Source organism: Brassica oleracea, chromosome C3 (assembly GCF_000695525.1).
Source record: "Brassica oleracea var. oleracea cultivar TO1000 chromosome C3, BOL, whole genome shotgun sequence".
NCBI lineage: Eukaryota > Viridiplantae > Streptophyta > Magnoliopsida > Brassicales > Brassicaceae > Brassica > Brassica oleracea.
The window spans coordinates 10,784,560-10,796,447 of record NC_027750.1 but is presented as its reverse complement, the minus strand read 5'-3'; the positions used below and the strand labels follow the sequence as shown (position 1 = coordinate 10,796,447).

At 36.7% G+C, this 11,888-nt stretch overlaps 3 protein-coding genes across 3 annotated transcripts; 1 reads left to right on the top strand and 2 right to left on the bottom strand.

Moving 5' to 3' along the window:
- On the bottom strand, positions 1-2,110 carry LOC106328239 (the record flags this gene model as incomplete). Its single annotated transcript, XM_013766640.1, is given in 9 exon segments — positions 1-142; positions 246-334; positions 627-692; positions 753-855; positions 946-1,014; positions 1,096-1,158; positions 1,224-1,319; positions 1,389-1,540; positions 1,642-2,110. Coding segments are annotated over 9 exon segments (1,126 nt in total), but the record flags the coding sequence as incomplete, so codon positions are not given.
- Positions 2,111-2,444: 334 nt separating this feature from the next.
- Positions 2,445-3,891, top strand: LOC106333597 (multiple organellar RNA editing factor 6, mitochondrial-like). Its single transcript, XM_013772026.1, has 4 exons — positions 2,445-3,075; positions 3,145-3,242; positions 3,327-3,392; positions 3,663-3,891. The coding sequence occupies exons 1-4, from the start codon at positions 2,672-2,674 to the stop codon at positions 3,839-3,841; spliced, it is 747 nt and encodes a 248-aa protein (XP_013627480.1). The 5' UTR covers positions 2,445-2,671; the 3' UTR covers positions 3,842-3,891.
- A 519-nt stretch (positions 3,892-4,410) lies between these two features.
- On the bottom strand, positions 4,411-6,427 carry LOC106332562 (protein HAIKU1-like). The gene has a single exon (XM_013771034.1). It carries the CDS (start codon positions 6,077-6,079, stop codon positions 4,760-4,762), a length of 1,320 nt encoding a protein of 439 aa, XP_013626488.1. The 5' UTR covers positions 6,080-6,427; the 3' UTR covers positions 4,411-4,759.
- Between the last annotated feature and the right edge of the window lie 5,461 nt (positions 6,428-11,888).

The following is an 11,888-nucleotide window of genomic DNA, read 5'->3' as shown; positions in this document are numbered from 1 at the left end:
ACTGGTCTCCACTCTCCGATCTAATCCGTTCAATTCTCTGACGTAATCTTCTACGGTGATCGTGAATTTTCCACAGTCCATTCCCTAATATTACCGCCGAGTATATACCATGCGTCATCATCGGTGCTAAAATATTATCCGTCTGGAAATGAAAATAATTAAGAATGAGGGAGGTAATATTTTTAAATTGATCAAAGTGTTGAGTTTTGGTATTATTGCATACTAAACCGAACCGGAGATTGTACCTGAACCCATTCAATACCGAGGTAGAGGGCTAAGAGTCCTTCAAGGAGAGGAGAGTAAATCTTCTTCATCTGTCTCTTCTCGTACCAAGCTGTGCACAAAGCAATGCCAAAAGAAAGATGTCAAAACCAGCGGTTCAAATAGTATGAAAACCTAACCCTACCTTCTCTTGTACCAAACCAGTTTACATTTTCTTGTTCCCCAAGCTATCTTTTTTTTTTTTAATGTCTAGAGGTTTTGGTCCTGAAGGTTCCTCCTATATTTCCTACGATGAGGTCCAAGTCATTTTACACTAACTATCTTTAGGAGAACAATATCACTTCTTAGATCCCTATATCTCAGAAACAATATGATCCGAAGAAGAAAGGAGAAGTAGCTAGTACCTGACAAAAGCTTCTTAAAATCATCGCGGCGTGATCTTAGGACTGGGGCAACAATGTATATCGGGTCTGAAAATGAAAACGAGGATGAGAGAGGACAGAGAAGATTAAGAGATCAAATACTAAAACCTTTTGGAGAAGCAGCAAGAAAGTAGAGAGAGCCTGTGAGTGTTGCGGTGATCACAGCTGCAAATGCTTGAGAAAATGGTACAAATGGAGGAAAGACTCCGGTCTAGAGGTTAACAACAAAAACAGCAACAATATATAAAATCCATGAAGAATTTAAATATGCATGTAGAAAAATTGTGAGTTGGTTTTTTACCAGAGATGCCATGCCTCTAGAATCTGTCATCAGTTGTGTCCCTCTCAAGAACATATCAGAAAGAGCACCCTGTGAGAATCAGAGATTTGATCAGCCATAACTCAATCAAAGTTGCTAATCAATGATTCTAGGTGTTCAATGAGACCAGACCTGTACAGCAACACGGTAAAAGAGCTCTTCTCCTACCGAACTGGCCACGACAATAAGTATAAACTGAAAACACATAACTATAAATTAAAACCTCAAAAACCAAGAAACGAAAACCTCAATATTTTTACCTGCCATGGAGACATTCCGAAGAAAAAGCTTCTTAGCTCCTCATCTTCCACATCTCTAATAGCCCTTGCGTGCGGTGAAAGTTTAACAACTTCATCCTGAAATCAAACATACAATTCTTTAAAAAACCATTTCAAACAAACACTAGAGTAATCATAAGAGCTCACATCGAGTATGAAGAGAAGAGCCATGATAGGTGGTGTAGCATAGCCAAGTCCGGCGAGAAGTGCATCAAGAGAAGGATCAAACCCACCAGATGAGTCAATCCCAGTCACTGAACATATGAACCTTCCTGCTACAGCCATTGCTCCATATATTCCTAACCATCCAAACACACACATTTAACATTTTGATCCAAACCTAATGAATAAATACTTAGGGTAAGTATACACATATATATCATTGGTAACTCTAACCCACCGATTCCGTAAGTAAGTCTAACCACGGCGCCGATCTTGTCCCAGATCGGGAAATCAACAGTCTTGGAGTTAGCAAAGCCACGATCAAGTGTAGTGACCTCCATGGCAGGACCGGCGAACTGTCTTGCTCCTCCCCCGTCTGTTTTCTCGATCCCTTCGCTGCTTCGTCCAGCGGAAGCTTTAACGCTTCTTGACGTTTCACCACCATTGAATATCATTCTCAAGTTCCTTCTTCTCTCTAAGAATTCATTAATACTACTTGAGGAGGAGGAGGAGGAAGAAGAAGAGCATAAGCCTGTCCGAGAAAACGAGGCTGAGTTCGTGTAAGAGAGTAACGGAAGCTCCATTGCAGCTTCGTCGAGGTACTCCGAGACTAAGAAGCTCAATTGTGATCTCCGGCCGGTGAAGTCTCTCTGTACATCGTCTTCTTCATTTGTCTCTTTCACTTCTTCTTCTGTGCATGTTCCCTTTGCTTGTTCGTGTCTTTGAATTTATACAGGATCTGAAGCTGGAGGGATAAGGTTTTGTTTGGTCCGTTGGATTTTAATCGAACGGTTAGGAGGATAGCTAATGTTGATGCAGCGTATATGTGCAACCATTCAGTTTTTGACACGTAGAGATAAGCGGAATCAGAATCTGTTCACAACGGAGGTAACTCTGTCTTGTCTTAAATTATTATTTTAGTTTTAATAAGTTAAATTAATAAAATATATTTACAGTGCTTTATGTTATTGTATTATCTGTAAGTTTATTTTTAATGAAAATTATGTAGTAATAAACATTGAATATGTTGACAAAAAAAAATAAAATTGAACATTTCTAACCAAATAACAAAACAAAATCATTACAAGGAAAAGTGAGACACAATGACCTGAAAAAATCTTAAAATTGGTTCGTTAACTGAATTACCTTCGCTCATTCAAATCAGCCCCATATAAAAGCCCATTAACAAAACCTCAAGCCCAATTTATTTTCATCAGACGATCGTTAAACCCTGGTCTCGTCATCGCCAAGGAAACGCACCAGTCTCAATGGCAAATACCCTCTCCCGCTCTACCGCCTCGCGAGTCGCTAACCGTTTCTTCTCCACCTCCAAATCCCTCGCTCCTTCTCCATCTAACCTCATCTCCCACCGATCCTCACAGACTCTATTCCACGCCGTCGGATTCAACCCCAGTTCAACCACTCTGGACGACATCCTACAGACACAGAAGATCCGGCCCCGGGTGGTGCATAGGTCCAGTGAACGGCATTCACCCCGCAAGTCCAGATCCAAATTCAGCTGCCGACTACCTACTACTGAGATATCGCCGCTGCCTTCTGGCTGCGACTACAAGCATTGGCTCATCGTCATAGACAAGCCCGGCGGAGAGTACGCTAGTAAAGAGCAAATGATCGGTTGCTATGTTCAAACCCTAGCCAAAATTGTCGGCAGGTAAGTTTTTTCCCTTCTTTGAGTTTTCTTGTACTGCAAGCAAGGTTAGTGTTGGTTTTGTTTTATCAGTAAGGAAGAAGCTAAGAGGAAGATCTACAATGTTTCTTGCGAGAAGTATTTTGCGTTTGGATGTGAGATCGATGAGGAGACATCAAACAGACTTAAAGGTACGTCTCTTTTCCGACACAACTTGGGAGCCAGATGATGTGGTTTGTGTAATTGATGCGTCTTTGGCTCTTCTGAGTTTTCAGGAATACCTGGTGTTCGCTACGTGCTTCCAGACTCTTATGTTGATCCAGAGTACAAAGACTACGGAGGTAAAGTTCATCGACACTTGCAGTATTAGCCATGGGATTTTTATTTTACAAACTTGAGAACTTGTGTTTATGTAATTTCTTCAAAAAATTTGGAGACTATAGTCGAATGTTTCATTCGGCTTTGACCAGTACCGGCCCTTAGACACTTGTTCTGCGTCTTTCAAAAGATCTTTTCTCTGATGCTTTGTTCATGTGTAAAATGATATTTTTTCAGCTGGTTATTTGTAATTAGCTGATCTAGTCTTTGGTGAATGTTGTTGCTAAACGCAGGTGAGTTGTTTTTGAACGGAGAAGTAGTTCCACGTCCTCCAGAGAGACAGAGGAGGATTGTGAGGTTCATGACTCCAATACTGAGGTACAATGACCGAACCAGAAATGTCCGGGGGAGAGAGAGCATGCTTTGGCCTCCAATTCTCTTGAGTCTGCCCAAGCAGCTTCTTTCCCTTTGAACTTTGATTGTATTGGCCTTTTCTTTCTATGTTATTTGCTCCACTGATGAGACTACGCTAAACCAAAGTTCAAGGACAGAGTATTATGACTTAGTCTTCAAGTTATTTCTTATGTTTATGCAAATAAAAAGATCACGACTCCACTTCCTGTTATGTAGGAGAAGAGTGATCCACTTTCCCTTTCAAGTTTTGTAGGAGTTTGCTTCATGTATCTTTTCTATTTAAATCAATGAAAACAACAAAAAGAGGTAGTCTTAACTAACCAAAGAAAAATGTGTTCTTAGTTTGTTTTTGGCAAATTCTCTTTGATTTGAAGAGGGACCTTAATTGGTATCAAATCACATGTTTCTAGATCAACATTGATATCTCTTGGCAAGGGACCTATCATCCGCTCTCTGTACGAATAATGTAAATCTGTGATCATGGTGGATGATGTTTTGGGTACGTGAAGCTTAATTAATCGTTAGCAGTTATCGAATTTATTATATTAGTATTGATCATTCTTTGTTTTGTCACAAATTAATTATAATTATATTCATCATGACTTTTTAAAGTAAAAAATACAGGGATACATGCTTTAGAAACACCAAAAAATCATATAAATTGACAGAGTTTTGTTTCTACTTTGTGTACAAATTCCCACAATACAGCAAATTCTGTGAAAAACAAAAGAAATGTAATGATCGTCATCAATTCATCATCCTATGATTTTTAAGTAAAGCTTTAACCTATAAGAATCCCCAAAAGTAACAGAGGAAAAAATGTATTAAAAGCACCTTTTTGCGTTTCACACGTCTATGCGGCTGCGTCTATTCTACTGTAGACTCTCAAGATTAAGCTTCTTTCATAGTACAGACTAACCTAGGCAGACTTGACACAAAAAAAACATGATGAGATTTACGGATAGAGAAGCACAGCCTAGTAATCACCCCAACTTGGACTTGGGAGTGGGAATAATCCTGGAGATAAAGGGAACACGAGCCCTGGAGATGGAGGTGGCTGAGGAAGACCTGGACCAGCACCAGGTCCACTACTTCCTGATTGAGCTAGTTGTGAAAACGAGAAGTTTGGGGTGAGTGGTTGAGGATACTGAACTCCTGGTGACAGCAATGGGTAAGGTGATCGAGGAGATAACATATTCGGGTAGGTAGGAGATGGCAGACCAAACTGAGATGTAGGTGACTGTAGTGATCCGAAACCGTTATACTGAGGAGAATGAAAACCATTATACATCTGATTGAAACTTGGCGAGGGTAGAGCGGGTGTCACAGGTACAGGACCATTGAACTGAGGGGGAGGAAGATTACGAGACACTTGGCTAGGAACTAGCCCCGGTGGTGGTGGATACTGACTAGGTTGCAGTGGCCCCTGCATATTCATTTGAGGTTGCGATCCATGCATCATATATGGATCTGGTTGTGTCTGAGGCTGAGCTGGCATATATTGCTGAGGTTGAGACTGAGGTTGAGCTGACATATAAGGCCCATGTTCATGACCTGGCATATATGGCTGAGGTTGAGGTTGAGATTGAGGCTGAGCTGGCATATAAGGCCCGTGTTCGTGACCTGGCATATATTGCTGAGGTTGAAACTGAGCCTGAGCCGGCATATAAGGCCGATTTTCGTGACCTGGCATATATGGTTGAGGCTGAGGCTGAGGCTGAGCTAGCATATATGGAGGTTGTTCATGAGCCGGCATATAAGGCTGATGTTCATGACCTGGCGGCTGCATTTGGTTACCACTAGGACCTGCATCACCAAGTGGACTTTGAAGATAACGCATATAACCTGAGAGGGGAGATTCAGTTGTATTAGACCCAAACTGGTCCCCGCCCATCATTGGTTGTTGTTGTTGTGCGACTTGTGGCATATGCCATTGGGGTGGAGGTGGTCTCATTAAGCTGTGAGGATGATGATGATGTACAGGAGCCCCAGGCTGGTTGATTTGCATTAAGGGTGGTGGTCTAATTCTCTGCAACCGGGTATTCTGAGGCTTTGGTGAGTTGTTCTGCGGAGGCCGAGGGAGGCTTTCTCGTGATGGAGAGCCAGTAAGCTGCTGAACAATACTTCTAAAGTCGCTCCTGTTTATGTTATAAACCTGAGGCTGCGCTTGAGGCCTCGCAGCCGCAGCGGCTAAGTTAGCATGAGCAGCGACACTGGGTTGGTGGAGATGACTCTTTCTGATGTTCTTCCCAATCTTATTCACACCCAAGTGATCATTCTGTCGAGGCCTATCCATCTTCACTAAATTTTTAAAAAAAAACTCACTACAAATCCAGAAAACATCCAACAGTATCCAATAACAAACCTTTAGCAGCTAATCCTCTTCCTCTATCTATTGATTACCCAATCCCAACAAAAGAGTCCAGAGCCTAATTGTCAATCAAATCTTTAAGTTGTAAGAAGGAGAATCAAGATGAACACTGATTCTGTCAACGAAGAAGAAGAAAAAGAAGAAGAAGAAGAAGAAGAAGTGAGATGAACTTTTAGACTCGGTTCGCTGTATTTATTTTTAGTTCGTGTTCTGACAGACTGGAGTAGTGATGTGGAGATGGCGTCACACTTGTCTCCAACGAACATTTCCGGATTGTTTTTGATGACGTCTGATTGGTGTATGTAATAGGAAGGGAAACAACTGTACACATTTTTAAAGTAGAAAGATTTGTTTTTCTATGCAAATGGAGCATTCTCCTCTTCTAAGAAAAGATTATATTCCTTTTGTAATTTTTTTAATCCATTCCAATTCAGAAGGGAATATAAGATGGTATCTTTACTTTCAGAAAAAAAAAAAAAAATTTTAGTCACTAAAGTTTATTTGTAGTATATGACTTACAAATTTTTTTATGTGTGGAAGCACCGTAGCCTATTGGTTAAGTTTTAAAATCTTCTATACCCGGGGTTCGAATCTCAGACTATGTAATTTATTGCAGATTACAGGAAATCCAGGTTTCAAGTCCCGGAGAGAGCGATTTATTAACAATTATGCAGACTACGGAAGAAAGGCTTACAAGGAATCTTCAACAAAGTGTAAGTAAATCTGGCCAGACGTGGATCTTCATAGGACGGCTCAGGTGATGCAGTTAGGCGTAGGTCTTCATAAGGCAGATACTATTGTTGGTTGTCGAATCGTCTATGTAATCTTTTTTATATCATAATTGTAAGATCATAATAAATCAGCGTTAAAAAAAAAATATGCATATCCGAATTAGTCTAAATTTGGAAGTCATATACTACAAATAAAATTTAGTGACTAAAAAATTTGTAAGTCAATATTTGGACAATTAGTCTAAATTTTACAAATTTAATATTATTTCTCACATTTACAATCAACATTTTAATTAATTCATGTTATAGTTTGGTTTATCTTAAAATTATACGAAAAAATGGAAAAAGAAAAAAAATCATAATATTGCAGTTAGCAAAAATAAAACTTTACAACAACAACAAATTTGCAAAGACAGCTTATATATGATTCTCTTGTTGATAATTAGCAAATATAGCAGGCCAGTCTAGAGTCTATTCATGTTTCCCTCTTCTCATCTACACATATTCCACACTCTTTAGACAAGTGTTACTAGATCTGTGCACAAATCTTTAATTTGGATCAGTTATATATTTATTTATTTCTTATGTTTTTAAAAAATTAAATTTATTTTGAGTATATGTGAACCGAATATAATTCGAATCCAAATGATATATAGTTATTTTATAGATTTTAGGATGTGATACAAATTAAAATCGAAGTTGATGTGTTATATTCGAACCCGGTCTGTACTTATAAATTTATTAGAATAGGACAAAGCATTTGATAAAAATTAAGTAAAAATTCCTTTAAAATGCACATACTAATTTTCATTTGCTAATAAAATACACGAACTATTTTGGATCCTTGTTTAATATACGGACTAATTTTCGTTGCCTATTAAATACACAGACTTTTAAAATTTGCAGATTTTACACATTATTTTAGACGGCGTTAACTATATTTAACGGAAGTGACGACGGCGTTAGTGTTTAATTAACACGTGTTTAAATTGTGAAAAGAAAATTTCTTAAAAATACACAAACTATTTTTCATTTGCTAATAAAATACACAAACTATTTTGGATCCCCGTTTAATACACAAACTAATTTTTGTTTTCTATTAAATACACAAACTTTTAAAATTTTCAGATTTTACACATCGATTTAGACGATGTCAACTATGTTTAGCAGAAGTAAAGATAATGTTAGTGTTTAATTGAGCATGTGGTTAAACTATAAAGAAACAATTCCTTAAAAGTCCTTCAATATATTATATTGTTAGTTTTCTTCTCCGTTACGCTTCTATAGTGTATTTTTTTGATGAAATTTCAAATTTTTTAATCATAGTAAAAAGAATATATGTAGAACTTAATTCATAACACTAAACTTATTTATCATAGTGTAAATTAACCTCGAATCATTATCACTACTATCAAAGCGAAGAACAAGAATTAGAAATGCATAACACTAAACTAATTCCAAAATCAGAAACTCGTTTAAAATTACATAGTTTTCTTCGTCCTTTTATACAACATGGAAATCGACTCCACTTCGAATCAATATAAAGGGAAATCAAAGTAAAGAAAAAGAAAATAAACATAGTTTAGAAAATAAAGGAGGTTGGAACAGATTAGAGTGTCAAACTCGAATTGAAACTAACTCAAATTAATTTCAATTGGCTGAGGGTGAGCGTGATTTTCACAGTTAAACCACTTGTTTAATTAAAGTATTGTCTTCACTTCTGTTAAACATAATTGACATTGTCTAAATCGATGTGTAAAATTTGCAAATTTTAAAAATTTGTGTATTTAATAGAAAACAAAAATTAGTTTGTGTATTAAACGGGGATCTAAAAATAGTTAGTATATTTTATTAGCAAATAAAAAATAGTTGTGTATTTTTTAAAAAATATTTTCAAAATTTAAACACGTGTTAATTAAATACTAACGATGTCGTCACTGCCGTTAAATATAGTTAACACCGTCTAAATAGATGTGTAAAACATGTGAATTTCAAAAGGTTGTGTATTAAATAGACAAAAAAATTAGTTCGTGTATTAAACGTGGATCCAAAATAGTTCGTGTATTTTATTATCAAATGAAAATTAGTCCGTGTATTTTTAAGGAATTTTTCCTAAAAATTAACTACGAAATCCGAAATACCTAATCCGAACTCATTCAAACCCATTAGGTACCCCTAGAAAACAGAGCACCAGTGTACATTAACGTTTTTTATTTGACCAGTAAACACAAAAATTATTGAAGGCATGTCAGGGAAAAGACTGAAAAATGTCAGTACCTCTGGATTACTCAGTAGCTATGAGACTTGCGCGCTAGCCAACTGCGCCACCAGCCCAATTGCTGAGTTTTACATAAACAGGCTATCTCTATAATTAATTTATCAACATGTTGGAGCTAGTAATCTCACTTGCTCACTTGTATTGTTTGGCAAAGTTTTTCTCTCTGTTCCTGCATTTACCATTTCCTGTTGCTGCTAAATTAACAGGGTCTTGGAGTAAAATAAAATAAAAAGCTATGGTATTGAACCTGAAGAAGAAGCTAGTGTGCTTTAGGTTTTCATATATCCTTTTTGTGGTATTGAAACTGAGGAAGAAGCTAAACGTTACAATTAGACTTGTATAAACACATTTATTATGCTCAGTTTTAGTTTCTGTGCTAAAACGTCTATATACTTTTGTCCATGGATAAGAACAAAGAAGATTCAAGAGGAATCAGCAACCTCATGATCCGTAACATGAAGGACCGGGAAAGGCATGCAAATATCGTGAGAGGAAACGGCTTACAAATAAAGTGGCTTACAAATAAAGCCGAGCGGCCAGAGGCAGAGCTAAATCATCAAATGGTTGAGATAAAAAGACGATAGGAGGATTCACTTGATGAACATAACTTACTCTCATAGAAATGTGAATTAAAGCAAAATCTAGGAAGATGAATACTTGAATCATTTTCCAATAAATTTCACGAGCTAAGTATTCAGAGGATCTTGCAAGGTTACCCTTATAGGGTGTTTGATTAGCTTGTACTGATAAGAAACGGGCTAACATTTACGAACATGCTTTGTGGTGTGACAAGGAAAACTCACTTCCCAAATGACAACCTTTGGGGGATGTTCCGTCTAGGGTTGTGGTTGCTTGATTAACAAGAAATCATTCTTTGAGTCCAAAATGAAAACCTTTCTTGATGGTTTTGATTGTGTTTTGTTGTTGAGGACTTAGGCGAGGGTAAAAAATATAGTTTTTCTTTGAATAGTGAATAAATAGTTTGTTTTTAGCGTCTAATAGTTTGGTGGATAAGACAGAGTTTTTTTTTTTATAAACATGTTAAGATTGCATTACCAATTTTCAAGTTTGTGAGAGAAGTTACATGGAGATACTAGTAGCAGAAAACAAACACCAAAAAGAAACTACTACCACAACAACAAAATACAATAAGGAAAACACGATTAAGAACTGAAACCGGAGGCAAAGGAGAGTGTTACTCGAGATGAACTTAATGGGTTGTAGAGAGCGCACAAGATCAAGGACTCCATAGTAAGGGACCAATTATAATATGAGTCACGAGCCGGTATAATACAGAGTTTTATCGGTAGATGCTTCGATGCTTAATTCGATTTTAATCTTACACCGTAAATGGTAACTCTAGATTTCCCAATTTCCTGAACAAGATACATGCGATCACTATGAAAGCAATACATTAGCATGTTTTGTTTGTTTGGTCGTATGAATTAATTTAGATGTTTTATCTCTCATGACTTCTCTCATTTTATATTAGAGATTTGTTCCTCTTTTCCTTGGAAAAGCTAACAAAAATAGGGCTGGGCAACTAAACCGACCCGAAAATTCAAACCGAACCCGTTCAACAAAAATGAATCCGAACTGATCTGAACCCGACAAAAACACCAAATGGATCTTGTTTTATGGTATTTCGGATTATGAGTATTATGCGAATCCGAACGTAAATGGATATCTGATAGAACCCGAAACATTCAAAATCCCAAAAAAGAATTTATACCAAACATGATATTGATTCCTAATATGTATTCAAAATGCACTAAGATATTATTGAACATCTAAAACAATTATCTATTACATGAAGGTTGATGTTTGATGGTTGAAGGTGGCGGTTGAAGCTTGAAGTTTCTAGATTTTGATTTTGTTTTCATTGAATAATATTCTCATTTCATGAGAACTTGGTTTTCGTTTTATGCTATATTTTGTTTGGTTTTCTTTCTATCAATAACTAATTTATCTTTCGTTTGATTTTGAATGATCACGTTTGATGTCTCTTTCTTATTTTTGAATCGATTTTACTTATGATTTTGGTTACAAAATACAAATCATGTATTTTAAAACCGAAGAACCGATTTTACTTATGTTTTGGTTACAAAGTAGATACAAATCAGATATTTTTAAACCGAAGAACCAATTGGGACCTGGATTCGAAAGTACATCAGATTGTACCGGTTCTTTGAAAATTTACTAACTCCGATCCGAACCCGATAGAACCCAAACCGGTCCCGATAGAACCCAAACCGATTGGGACCCCGAATGCCCAGACCTAACAAATATATTAATTGCATTACGAGTTATTTCCTTCTGAAAACAAGCTTATGTTTCATATCTTATCATATTTTCAAATATATTTCTGGCTCTTCTTTCATCCATGTTTTTTTGTATCTTGAAAATCTTCTTTATTGACTGTGAGAGGTGCATGTGTGACAAAAAAGAGAGGTGCATGTATTCTTAAAATTTAATGAGAATCATTCTTGAAAGTAATGTTCGAATAGTCCTTATTCTTTCTTTCTAAATAAAAAGAGTTCTGATTTTACTCATGAGTGTATGTAGTTTCAGTATCTTCATATTCCACTAAGGTTTATAAGTCAAGCTCATCGGTTAGTACTTTACTCATCAAACACAAATATCTAAGAAGTTGATGATATGAAGTTTTCGCCACAATGTTGTACACACTGACACACATATAACAATTATCAATGATACCCCCCCA

Coding starts and splice junctions, on each gene's coding strand:
- LOC106332562 (XM_013771034.1), bottom strand. CDS start 6,079: ATGGATAGGCCTCGACAGAATGATCACTTGGGTGTGAATAAGATTGGG.
- LOC106333597 (XM_013772026.1), top strand. CDS start 2,672: ATGGCAAATACCCTCTCCCGCTCTACCGCCTCGCGAGTCGCTAACCGT. Junction 3,243..3,326: donor GACATCAAACAGACTTAAAG/GTACGTCTCTTT, acceptor CTGAGTTTTCAG/GAATACCTGGTGTTCGCTAC. Junction 3,393..3,662: donor AGAGTACAAAGACTACGGAG/GTAAAGTTCATC, acceptor TGCTAAACGCAG/GTGAGTTGTTTTTGAACGGA.